Source organism: Theropithecus gelada, chromosome 4, assembly GCF_003255815.1.
Source record: "Theropithecus gelada isolate Dixy chromosome 4, Tgel_1.0, whole genome shotgun sequence".
In the NCBI taxonomy this organism is placed as follows: Eukaryota; Metazoa; Chordata; class Mammalia; order Primates; family Cercopithecidae; genus Theropithecus; species Theropithecus gelada.
Window position 1 is genome coordinate 5841557 of NC_037671.1, and position 13439 is coordinate 5854995.

Below are 13439 nucleotides of genomic sequence, written 5' to 3' on the forward strand. Positions count from 1 at the left end.
GTAATCCCAGCTACTCAGGAGGCTGAGGCGTGAGAATTGCTTGAACCCAGGAGGTGGAGGTTGCAGTGAGCCAAGATCGTGCCACTACATTCCACCCTGGGCGACAGAGTGAAACTGTGTCTCAAAAAAATATATATAAATACACACACACACACACACACACACACACACACACATATATACACACACACATATATATAGTATATTTCTGGAATGTGTGTGCAAATTCCTAGAGAGAGAATAAGAGTGATATGCACCACACTCTGGATAAGGCTTACCTCAAGGGAATGGAAGAAGGTGCTCAAGGAATGTTTGGGTGTTATTCTGTGTGATTCTGCATTGTTTGAATCTTTGGGGGTTTTTTTGGTGTTTTTTTTTTTTGAGACAGTCTCACTCTGTCACTCAGGCTGGAGTGCAGTGGCACAATCTGGGCTCACTACAACCTCCACCTCCCGGTTCAGGTGATTCTTGTGCCTCAGCCTCCCGAGTAGCTGGGGTTGCAGGCGCATGCCACTACACCCAGCTAATTTTTTGTATTTTTAGTAGAGATGGGGGTTTCACCACGTTAGCCAGGCTGGTCTCCAACTCCTAACCTCAGGTGATCTGCCTGCCTTGGCCTCCCAAAGTGCTGGGATTACAGCCATGAGCCACCATGCCTGGCCATGTTTAACTTTTAAGAACTATTAAATTGTTCTACACAGTAGCTACACCATTTTATATTCCCCACCAGCAATGCACAAGGATTCCAATTTCTCCACCATCTTACCAACAGTTTTTATTTATCATTTTCATATTACAGTCACTCTAAGGAGTATCAAAGTGTACCTCATGGTGGTTTTGACTTGCATTTCCCTGTGACTAATGATGTTGAGCATCTTTTCATGGCTTATTGGCCATTTGTATATTTTCTGTGGAGAAACTGCTATTCAAGTTCTTTGCCCATTTTTGAATTGGGTTGTTGGTTTTTTGTTGTTGAGTTGTAGGATTTTTTTTTTTTTTTTAATGTTCTGGATTTCATCCATTGTCAGATATATATGGTTTGCTATTTTTCCCCATTATTTTATTTTATTTATTTATTTTTTTATTATTATTATTTTTTGAGACAGACTCTCACTGTGTCGCCACCCAGGCTGGAGTGCAGTGGCGGAATGGTGGCTCACTGCAACCTCTGCCTCCCGGGTTCGAGATACTCCTGCCTCAGCCTCCTGAGTAGCTGGGACTACAGGCACACACCACCACGCCTGGCTAGTTTTTGTAGTTTTAGTAGAGACAAGGTTTCACCATGTTGGCCTGGCTGGTCTCGAACTCCTGACCTCATGTGATCCACCCGCCTTGGCCTCCCAAAGTATTTTTTCCTTATTCTGTGGGTTATCTTTTTACTCTCTTCATAGTATCCTTTGATGCACAGCTTTTAATTCTGATGTATTTTTACTTTTTACTTTCGTTTGTGCTTTTGCGTCATAACCAAGAAATCGCTGCCAAGTCCAGTGTCATGAAGCTTTTTCCCTGTGTTTTCTTCTAAGAATTTTTGTGGCACTAGCCCTTAAATCAAGTCTTTGATCCATTTTGAGTTAATTTTTATATGGTATGAAATAAGGGTCCAACTTCATTATTTCATATGTGTATATTCAGTTTTCCCCATCGAATGGTCTTGGCAACCTTGTCAAAAATCAATTGGCTGTTTATGGGAGGGTTTATTCCTGGGCTTTCCATTCTGCCCCACTGGCATATGTGCCTGTCTTTATGCCAGTACTACACCGTTTTGAATACTGTAGGTTTGTAGTAAGTTTTGAAATCAGGAACTGTGAGTCCTCCAACCTTGTTCTTTTTAAAGGTCATTTTGGCTATTTGGGAAAAACAATAATGAAAAAAAAATTACTACTTGTAAGATCTATGTGAAATTTCTACCTTCTGAAAATATGAATTCTCATTTATAATTTTCTGGGACTCAGTCTTTTCTGCTGTTCACTAAAGTGTGTATTTATGCTCTTAATTATAGAAAGAGTATTCAAACCAAAATGCAGTTGTGAAGAGAATGCAGTCTCTCCAACTTGATTGTGTGGCAGTGCCTCCGAGCAGGTCAAATTCAGGTAAATTACACTGTGCTCAAAATCCATTCATGTATTTGTTTGGTTACTCATTCACTCCGCTCTAAAATGCTACTCAGGACCACATGGGAAACAGAAGAAACTATAAAAGTGAACACCTGCCTTAAAGGAATTTATCATATTCGAGAGTCAAGTTACATGTATTTGAAATACGAAGTAACAGTGTGCTCGCCAGTCATAGTGTTCTGAACAAAAGGCCTAACGTATCTGATGGGGAGAAGTGGCGATTCAGAAGAAGGTAAGGGACATATGTGAGAGCAAAGTCCCTGAGGAGGGCGTAGTGACTTAGAGCCAGACTCCAAGCAGACAGGCTCGTCTCAGGTCAAGTAGGAATACCTCTTTCACTGTAACAAAAAGGATGGCAGAGTATAGGATACTGCAGCCACTTAGCTACCTGATCTGTGGCTAATTACTTAACCTCTTCTAAACTTCACCCATCAAATCATCATAATTGCTCCTCCTCTCATAGGGCTCTTCAAGAAAGAAAGAATTCATGGGACGTGCTTAGAACAGAGCTGCTGCAAATTTTTTTTTTTTTTTTTTGAGACGGAGTCCCTCTGTCACCCCGGCTGGAGTGCAGTGGCGTGATCTTGGCTCACTATAACCTCTGCCTTTCAGGTTCAAGCGATTCTTCTGCCTCAGCCTCCCAAGCAGCTGGGATGACAGGCATACACCACCATGCCTGGCTAATTTTTGTATTTTCAGTAGAAACGGGGTTTCGCCATGTTAGCCAGGCTGGTCTCGAACTCCTGACCTCAGGTGATCCGCCCGCCTCGGCCTCCCAACGTGCTGGGATTACAGGCATGAACACCGTGCCCGGTCGCAGATCTTATTTTCCACCTGAATCGCTCCAAGGAAACAACCACCTTCTCTGCTCCAAACCAAGTCCCTTTTTTCCTTGATCATCCCTGCAACAGCCGCTTTTCTCTTGCTTGCTATAATTTTCCTAGTACTCTCTCACTGCCAGCGAGGAGCTCCTATTATTTGTAAAGCTTGTGGGAAGAGGACCATCTCCTAAATGCTTTGGACTGGTCTCTTACTTGTTTTCTGTGCGTCCCTCTGAGATACAGATTCATGATGGTGCTCAGATTTTATTTTACGTTTTAATGTTTCACGAACCCCATTCTAATGTTGATCATTTCTTCTCAGCCACAGAACAGCCTGGTTCACTGCACAGTTCCCAGGGACTTGGGATGGGTCCTGTGGAGGAGTCCTGGTTTGCCCCCTCCCTGGAGCACCAGCAAGAAGAGAATGAGCCCAGTCTGCAGAGTAAACTCCAAGAGGAAGCCAACTACCATCTCTATGGCAGCCGCATGGACAGGCAGATGAAACAGCAGCCCAGACAGAATGTGGCTTACAACAGAGAGGAGGAAAGGAGACGAAGGGTCTCCCATGACCCTTTTGCACAGCAAAGACCTTATGAGAATTTTCAGAATACAGAGGTAAAAGGCACCGCTTATTCTAGTGCAGCCAGTCATGGTAATGCAGTGCCCCAGCCCTCAGGGCTTAGCAGCCAACCTCAAGTGCCATATCGGAACAATGTATTATATAGCTCACATGGCTTTGGAACAAGACCGCTGGATCCAGGAACAGCAGGTCCCAGAGTTTGGTATGGGCCAATTCCAAGTCCTATGTCTAGTCTGTATAAAATCCCGGTGCCTGAGACCAACTATGTAGGAAACACACCCACGATGCCATTCACCTCCTTGCCACTAACAGGTAAATGGGTCTTTGATAGTCACAACCTTGTCTTTTTTTATTTTTCAGAAAGTAAAGCAACCAACCAGCTCTATTGTAGATTGTGGGTTGTGATGGGGACAGAGGGTATCGTCCACTGCCAGATGCAAGTTGCCACTGTGGAATGGACTCCACCAGGCCACTTGGTCTGGGAGTATTTCATCTGGGGCTAGGATTCATCACAGATGTCCACAAGCATCAGGAGGTGCTTGTGACTGGCAGGCGTCTTTGACTCTAATGTGGAGTGCATAGTAGTCCTATTTCACCCAATCTCTGATAAATGGGAAGTTATCTGCTTATTTGCTTTTACCTTGCTTGCTGTTTTTTGAAGATAAGAAATCAGTTTTGGATATTTTTGTTTCTTACCTTATATAGCTCAAAGACTACCATTAGTGATGAAAAAATTTTTTTTAACTCCCATATATCTATCAGGTGAAGTAAAAGGTACGTGATAGTAGTTACTGGCAGTCTAGAATGGAAGTGATTTAATGTAATATCCAGCATTTTTATCAAATAATACTCACCAACATCACCTTAACCACCTGGACGGCATCTACCAGTGATACCCACAAGTGTCCTGGAGATCCTGAAATCAACTCAGGTCCAGGAAGCTTTGAGAACCACAGAGCTTAGTTACAATTTCTTTCAAACGCCAAATTCTCCAAAAACATCCTTTGAAAACATCCTCGATTTTTCCCATAGGTTTTATTATAAGATCTGTAGAATGCAAAATATTGGATTAGACATTAAGCAGTATCCAAGTCATGTATAATCCTATGAGCAGAATATCCTTTTGTTTCCTTCATGTCTGGGGAGAAAATTTTTCATTAGTATTGCCATATCATTTTATTCATTCATGATTAAGTCAATAAAAATTTCAGCTGGGGCCATGGTTGGCCAGGCATGGTGGCTCATGCCTGTAATGCCAGCACTTTGGGAGGCCAAGGTGGGTGGATCATTTGAGGCCAGGAATTTGAGACCAGCCTGGCTAACATGGTGACACCCTATCTCTACTAAATAATACAGAAATTGGCCGGGCGTGGTGGTGCATGCCTGTAGCCCCAGCTACTAGGGAGGGTGAGGCAGGAAAATCACTTGAACCCTGGAGACACACGTTACAGTGAGCTGAGATATGCCACTGCACTCCAGCCTGGGAAACAGAGTGAGATTGTGTCTCAGGGAAAAAAAAAAAAATTCTGTAATCCCAGCACTTTGGGAGGCTGAGGCAGGCAGATCACGAGGTGAGGAGATTGAGACTATCCTGGCTAACACAGTGAAACCCCATCTCTACTAAAAATACAAAAAGAAAAACCAAAAAAAATAGCTGGGCATAGTGGCACGCGCCTGTAATCCCAGCTACTCGGGAGGGTGAGGCAGGAGAATCACTTGAACCTGGGAGGCAGAAGTTGCAGTGAGCTGAGATCGCATCACTGCACTCCAGCCTGGGTGACAGAGCGAGACTCCATCTCAAATAAAGAAAAGAAAAAAGAAAAAAAATATTCCAAAGCACTTCCTACTTTGTGCCATGCAGTTCTCCAGGCACTGGAGCTATAACTGAGCCAACAGCCTGAGTGAGTCCCTTCCCTCATACAGTTTAAATCCTAGTAGACAGAAGGCAGACCCTAAACCAATATTTAATGTGTAATTTTTTATCTTCTTTCTACATGAGCAACCCAAATACACTAGTTTAGTGCCAAAATCGCTTTCTGTTTTCACTCTTGCTGTGGTTCCTGATTCTGCCAGTGACAGATGTACAGGCATCCAGCTTCTTCAGGATTCTGAGATGCTTTCAAGGGGGAGGGGGCACTTGGATCTATAATAAATAATAGAATTTTCTGTGTTTCTGCTCCCAAAGATGATCCTGCTAAGTATTGAGCTAGTAAATGAACATGCTGAGTTTCTCCTTGCAAATTTAAATAAGTCTTCTGCTTGCTTTTGTTATCAAAATGTCCTGACTCTGTACCAAAATGTGAGTTTTCTGATTTGCCATACCATAGAAGAAGGGTGTGTGTATCCAGTAAGTACAAAAGGAAAATAAATGTCTTCCTCTCAGTGAAAGAGCTCCTAGACCCACTGTTTCTATTCACTGTGCTGTTTGAAGTGAGGTTAGAAAAGGAAAGCTCACTGGGCTAGGGGTCAGGAGACCCAAGTCGAGACCTGCGTGTGCCAGTCACTGCAGTGGGTGACTTTGGGAAAGTCGTTTGCCTTTCCAGAGTTCATTTTCCTCAATTATAAATGTAAATGTTATGACTGAAAATTTATACATTGTAAGCTCTAGTGTGTTTCTAATATTGCATTCGTTGCTCCGTTTCATAACTTTCATGGCTTTTCCAGTGGCCAGATTTGGGCAGAAAGCACTGATTCAAGAAAACAAATCTCCAAGTAGGGAGGTTCAGGGTAGACCTCCATGTAAGCCCGTGGTGAACGCAGACTGTGAGTGACAAACACAGTGTCAGTACAAGCTGGAGGTGGTGGGCCAGGAGGATTCAACAGGGTAAGGCAGCTTAGCACTGTGCCTGCCGATGCACAGAATAAGTGCTCAGTAAATGGTAGCTGCTGTTATTAGCACTGTTATTATCACTGTTAACAAGAACACCTAGACAGCCTTGAGTGCTGGAAGGTAGGTACCTCAGAGACTGTCACAGGGGTTCCTTGCTAGGATTCCAAGGACCCCAGTTTCAGCAGCTTCACGAACACCCAGAACTACATACAGATGGTGTGTGTGTACACATCCTATATTTCTTACACCTGTCTCTAGAGAGGGTCCCTAGTTTCCTTGGCTTCCTCAGAGAAAATGCAACAAATGAGCACGGTGCCTGGTCCAGAGGGCGGCCTATCTTAGGGTCAGGTGTGCTGACGAAGGTACCTAGAGCTGCTATTCATTTCCCTCCTCAGAACTGTCTTCTCGACCACCTTCTCTCTCCTACAAGGATATGCTAAGTGCTCTTTAGGGACAGTACCAACACTTGACAAATTCAGCTCAGCATGAATGTCACTGAGCCCATGCCCGTACCAAGTCCCAGGCTAGCGAGTGTAAGGAATACAAAAACAAGTGGGTATGGTTGCTGCCCTCTCGGGACTCACATTCTAGTGGAGAAGTCAGGCAGACCCAGCTCAGATACAGAGCGGCCCAGGGCAGAGTGCTGAGTCTAGGATTACAGTGCAGGCTCACGGAAGGAGGGGGAATTTGTGCTGGGCCTGTGGCAGAAAATCACAGATAGGGAGAAGCATGTCGGAAGGTCAACAGTCCAGGCAGAGGCAGGAGCACCATGTCAGCAGATCAGTGGGAAATCTGGTGGGACTGGAGTCTCTGGAGTGGAGAGAGGGCAGAGACAGTGAAAGGAAGATCAGAGACAGAGGGTAGGGCAGAGCTGTGGCTAGCTTCTGAATACTGAACCTGAGAGGTTTGAGTTTATCAGGTAAAGGAGGAGGACCCTTCACAGATGTTCAGAGTCGTGGGATCCTGCTGGGAAGTGTGGCTGAGCTGTGCTGTGCTGTTCATCCACCTCTGATTTCTGACTTAGCCACATTTTTCTATGGTAAAATTCAAAAACATAAAATATACCATTTTAACCATTTTTACAGTGGCATTACCTAACATTCATGTTGTTATGCAACCATCACCACCATCTATCTATGTAACTGTTTTGATCTTGCAAAACTAAAATTCTGTATCCATTAAACACCAACTCCCCAGCTCCCCTCCCAGCCCCTGACAACCACCATTCTACTCTCCGTTCCTGTGACTCTGACTATTCTAGGTACCTCATATGAGTGGAATCGTGCAGCATTTGTCTTTGTGGCTGGCTTCATTCACTTAGGAAATGTCCTCAAGGTTCATGCATGTTGTAGCATGTGATGTGATTCCCTTCCTTTTCAAGGCTGACTATTCCATTGTGTAGCTAGGCCACAGTTGGGTTATCCACTCATCTGCTCATGGGTGCTTGGCTGACTTCCACCTTTCAGCTATTGTGAATAACACTGCAATGAACACATGGGTAGAAATATTTCTTAGAACCTGTTTTAGTTCTTTTGGGTATATACTCAGAAATGGAATTGCTGGATCATATGGTAATTCTATCTTTAATTTTTTTGAAGAATCACGATAACTCTTTTTTTTTTTCTTTTGAGACAGACTCTCGCTCTGTCGCCAGGCTGGAGTGCAGTGGCACAATCTCGGCTCGGCTCACTGCAAGCTCCGCCTTCTGGGTTCAAGTGATTCTCCTGCTTCAGCCTCCTGAGTAGCCGGGATTACAGGCACCCACCACCATGCCTGGCTAATTTTTGTATTTTTAGTACAGATGGGGTTTCACCATGTTGGCCAGGCTGGTCTTGAACTCCTGACCTCAGGTGATCCACCCACATCAGCCTCCCAAAGTGCTGGGATTACAGGCGTGAGCCACTGCGCCCGGCCCAGTATACTGTTTATAGCAGTGGCTGCACCATTTCACATTCCCACCAGCAGTGCACAGGGGCTTCATTTTCTCCACATCTTTGTCAATATGTGTTATTTCTGTCTTTTTTTTTTTTTTTTTTTTAATTGTAGGCATCCTAATGGGTATGAGGTGGTTTAGCCAGATTTTAAAGAAGAACAGTTTGAACGGTGGTATAGGATAATGAACTTAATGTTTGGGGTAAAGCCCTGCTTGTTTGCCATGCTGTACTTTTTCTCTTGCTTTTGATCCAGAATTACTTACCTATGTGTTTCTCTTTGTTCAGATGAATCTATAAAATATGCCATATACAATAGTACTGGCATTCAGATTGGAGCCTACAATTATATGGAGGTTGGTGGGACGAGTTCATCACTACTAGACAGCACAAATACGAACTTTAAAGAAGAGCCAGCTTCCAAGTACCAAGCTATCTTTGGTAAGATACCCTGGAGGGACCCCATGTCTAGCAACCTTGAACTTTCTTACTTGTGAGAAGGACATAGTGGAATCTTAAAATTTCTCTGATAATTCTTCTTGAAAGTTTTCTCATGTTACTTCTGCAAAATATCTTTGTAATTTCCATATAATTCCTTTGTAATTTATTTGTTTGTTTGTTTTTTTTCTCTCTGAGACGGAGTCTCGCTCTGTCGCCCAGGCTGGAGTACAGTGGCGAGATCTCGGCTCACTGCAAACTCTGTCTCCCGGGTTCACGCCATTCTCCTGCCTCAGCCTCCCAAGAAGCTGGGACTACAGGCGCCCGCCACAACGCCCGGCTAATTTTTTTTTGTATTTTTAGTAGAGACGGGGTTTCACTGTGTTCGCCAAGATGGTCTCGATCTCCTGACCTCGTGATCCGCCCGTCTCGGCCTCCCAAAGTGCTGGGATTACAGGCGTGACCCACTGCGCCTGGCCAATTTATTTGTTTTTAATATGGAGATAATCACAGTATTTATGGATTTGTTGTGAAAATTAAATGAGTTGGTATGTATAAAAAGCTTAGAAGACTGCCTGACACATAGTAAGTTCTATAAAAAGTGTTAAACTTTCATCATTAGCATCATCAGTATTACTGCTCAGACCTGGAAGAAACAGCTGTGTCAGGCCCTCATCAAAGGAGATCCTGTACAAGATAGAAGACTGTGCCCTCCACAGCACTTCTGTAATAAAATCAAGAGGACTATCTCTTACAGGGTTCTACTGTGTAGGCCCATAATGCTAATCCCAAAGTACAGTCTGGAAAAAGTCATGAGGCCAAAACAACTTGATTAAGAACCCAGCTTTCTAATTAACCATGGGATTGGCTATTTTTTTTTTTTTTTTTTTTCTGTAAAGGAACCAGTAGTAAATGTTAGGCCCTGCTGTCTTTGAGGTCTCTCTTGGAACTACTCAACTCTCTTATTGTAGTGCAAAAGCAACCACAGACAATACACACGTGAATGAGCACTGGCTGTGTTCCAATAAAAGTTTATTTACAAACGCCGGCAGGGAGCCAGATGTGGCCCACAGGCCATAGTTTGCTTTTAAAATACCTAGAACAGAAATTCTGAATGGTCAAGGGCACCTGTGAGAATCTAATGAAACGCGGGATCTACCCCCTACAGGAATATTGACAAAATTTGGAAAGTATGTTGGGAAGTTCTTGGACTGCTGACGATCGAGTGGTGGCAATACAAGCCACATTATGGAGGGCTGAGGAAAGAAGAGAGGTTGAAAGGAAAAATGAAATATTTTCTTCTTTATGTTCTGTTTAATGAGGTCGTGTGGGGATTAAGGAATTTTGTTGTGGTTGTTTTACATTTTTGTTTCCTTTTATTATTTTTACAAAGGGCTAAGGGAAAGAACCAGTAGAAGGAGAGAGGTTATGGCTATTTGAGAAGAGGCAATGTCAGTTGGCAGCGGGGTGGGGTAAAGGAGGGGAAGGGTCCAGAAACAGACCTTGAAGAGTAGTTACCTCATCGTTTGAAAGACAAGGAAGGCATTGTAACTGAATGGGTTCACACCTGCTGGACAATTCCTTGATGAAGTAAGAGGAAAGTGAACTGTTGGGTGGGGGTGGTGGTCAGGAGTTGAGTGGCTTTCACTCTGGCCAGATGTAAGTGGAAAATGTCTAAAAGGAACAAAAATGGTGGTTTTTCCCTTTACATCCAGGAACGTCTAATACCAACAGGGTCACGGGCTAAGATTGAATAGAACACCCAACCTCGTAGCCACATAGGGGTTTTGTTCACAGAGCCATCAGCTATGGCTCAGGGATGTGTCTACTGGGAGGAAGGAATGCCTTATTCTTTTTTATTTGTTTTGTTTTTGAGACCACATCCTGCTCTATGGCCCAGGCTGAAGTACTGTGGCACAATCATGGCTCACTGCAGCCTTGAACTCCTGGGTTCAAGTGATCCTCCTGTCTCAGCCTCCTGAGTAACTGAGGAGTAACTGAGTACAGGCATGTGCCACCATACCCAGCTAATTAAAAAAAAAATTTTTTTTTTATAGAGACAGGGTCTTGCTATGTTGCCCAGGGCTGGTCTAGAACTCTTGGGTTCAAGTGATCTTCCTGCCTTGGCCTCCCAAAGTGTTGGGTTATAGGCATGAGCCACCACGCCAGGCCAGGAATGCCCTATTGTAATTCACATAAAGACTCCATGTGGGCTAGTAGGCATGTGAAATGTCTCCAGTGCATCAACAGCTATAGAACTAAGAAGTTATCCTTTTCCCTGTCTTCTCGTACTCTTCATTTCACTTGGGTTTTTTAGCAGTTCAGGAAGCTGGAATGTTTGAATGGGCTTTAGCTTGACACCTTCTTCTCTTTCCCATTTGGCAGATAATACCACTAGTCTGACCGATAAACACCTGGACCCAATCAGGGAAAATCTGGGAAAGCACTGGAAAAACTGTGCCCGGAAACTGGGCTTCACACAGTCTCAGATTGATGAAATTGACCATGACTATGAGCGAGATGGACTAAAAGAAAAGGTTTACCAGATGCTCCAAAAGTGGGTGATGAGGGAAGGCATTAAGGGAGCCACAGTGGGGAAGCTGGCCCAGGTGCTCCACCAGTGTGCCAGGATCGACCTTCTGCACCACTTGATTTACGTCAGCCAGAACTAACCCTGGATAGGCGATGGCAGCTGAAGCGGACTCCTCACTTAGTGAATAACCCCAGAAACTTGGCTGCCTCGGAGCATTCAGAATTCTGTCCTCACTGATGGGGGTTCTGTGTCTGCAGAAATATTGTTTCCTGTATTTCATAGCTGGGGAATGGGGAAAGAAGTCTGCGGCAAAGGGGTCTCACTCTGTTGCCCACGCTGGTCTCAAACTTCTGGACTCAAGTGATCCTCCTGCCTCGGCCTCTCACAGTGCTGGGATATCAGGCATGAGCCACTGGGCCCAGCCAACAATCCGCTCCGAGGAAAGCATAAGCAGGAAGACCTCTTAATGGCCTAGCACCAATCAAAAAATGACTCCTGATTGGGTTTGGAAAGGGAGAGAAGAGATGTCTGAGGAAGGTCATTTTCTTTCAGCTTATGGCATTTCCTAGAATTTTGCTGAAGCAAGAAGAAAGACTCAGAGAACATAAAATCAACTTTTAAAATTGTGTGCTCTCTTCTTCACGTAGGCTCCTGTTATGAACAAAGTACAGTAAAATTCTAAGCCCTGTTCAGAGACTTTTTGAATCACAGCTGCAGCTCATTGCCACGTTACAGAGTCTGTTAACATGGATATCAAATACTGTATCAGTCATTATAGGCTCTAAGAATCACATGCAGTCTTCACTCCATTAAATTATCGATTATTTTTTAAATTAATTGAATTTATATTCAGTTTTCAAATTAACCGAACAGATTTAAAGGGGTACCAAGGAGGGGGGAAACATCAGATCTCCCAGACAGTTGTTGCAAGGAATTGCTACTAACTGTGACTACAACAGAAATTCTTGATTGACTTTGAAAGTTACTTCCTGGCATTCTGGTACTTTCACCCAGTCTGGGTGCCCTGGAGAGGGAACAGGAAATGCTGATCTCTACGCCTGGGTGAGAGCAGAACCTCAGGGCTGACACTGTTGAGTGGCTTCCTCGGTTTACTCTGTACCGTGAAAGTATTTTCATATTTTTCTGTGTGCCAGAGTGAAAAAGGACAACTGACTGTGGGAATTGTGCCTGTAGCACCCAACCTTTCAACGTCCACCTGAAACCTGGGGGTGGATGAAGGAGCTAGAATAGTTCAGAAGACTGAAGCTGGGTGGGCCGCTCAGCGTCTCCACTGGCATTTTGCTAAACAGACAGGGAAGGCCGTGTGCTTAGCTCTCCCCAGAGGGAGGACGAGAAGGGTGTGGTGATGGTCAGTCTGGCTGTCGGAATGGATTCTGGTGTCTTGGGCTGATAACAGTGTTGTTGATTCTGACTGTGAACCCCCTCAACTCTAGCAGACACATACACGCCCCTGAAACGGGGCTGCAGAGCAAGCTCTCAGCCTTGGCACTGTCGGCGTCTCGGGCTGGGTAATTCTCTGTTGTGGGGACTGTCTTGTGCCTTGTACGATGTTTGGCAGCATCCCTGGCCCTACCTACTAGATGCCAGGGGCACTGTTCTCCCGCCGTCCCTCCCCCAGTTGTGACAACAATGTCTCTAAACATTGTCAAATGGTCCTAGGAAAGGAGAAAATTGCCCCGGTTGAGAAGAGCACTGCTGTAAAGTAATGAGCCTCGGCTCTCCTGTCCACACCTGTCCGGTTACTACTTGGCCGCCACACAGCCTTGGATCCTACAGCCCAAAAGGGAAAATGGAGGGAGGGTCCAGGCTTTGCTGGAGGGGCCTGGGTGAGTTCCATTTGCTCCTTGTACCACCATCCAAATGGTGTTCTGAAATCTCTTAGAGTCCAAAGAGGCTGAATAATTAATATTGAAAGGCAAGAGGGCGAGGCATTTTTTAATACACTTTTAAAAATTTTATACCGCAACTACAGGCTACTGATGTGATGTGTGTGTCACTGAGACAGATGGGGGTTCTCCATGGTGCCTCTGCCACGGAGGCTGCCTTTCCTGAGCATAATCCCCTTTTACCCTCCTGCTGCCAAGCAGGAGACGGGATGCTGATGGTGAGAAGAACACCTCCCTGCCAGTGCCTTTTGGCCCTCAGGATGAGAGGCCTGCAGCAGCACTGCT

General features: G+C 44.7%; 1 protein-coding gene across 8 annotated transcripts in view; it reads left to right on the plus strand.

Annotated features, from left to right (window-relative positions):
• Window positions 1–13230, plus strand: part of RIPK1 (receptor interacting serine/threonine kinase 1) — a 44456-nt gene extending 31226 nt beyond the window's left edge. For 7 of the 8 annotated variants that reach the window (XM_025381539.1, XM_025381536.1, XM_025381532.1 and 4 more), the window contains 4 exons: window positions 2000–2090; window positions 3258–3827; window positions 8565–8717; window positions 11100–13230. In XM_025381539.1, coding sequence (XP_025237324.1) covers window positions 2000–2090; window positions 3258–3827; window positions 8565–8717; window positions 11100–11386 — 1101 coding nt within the window. In that variant the 3' untranslated portion in view covers window positions 11387–13230. The remainder of the gene's footprint in view (window positions 1–1999; window positions 2091–3257; window positions 3828–8564; window positions 8718–11099) is intronic. The other variant, XM_025381534.1, reaches the window with a different exon arrangement.
• Window positions 13231–13439: the final 209 nt, after the last annotated feature.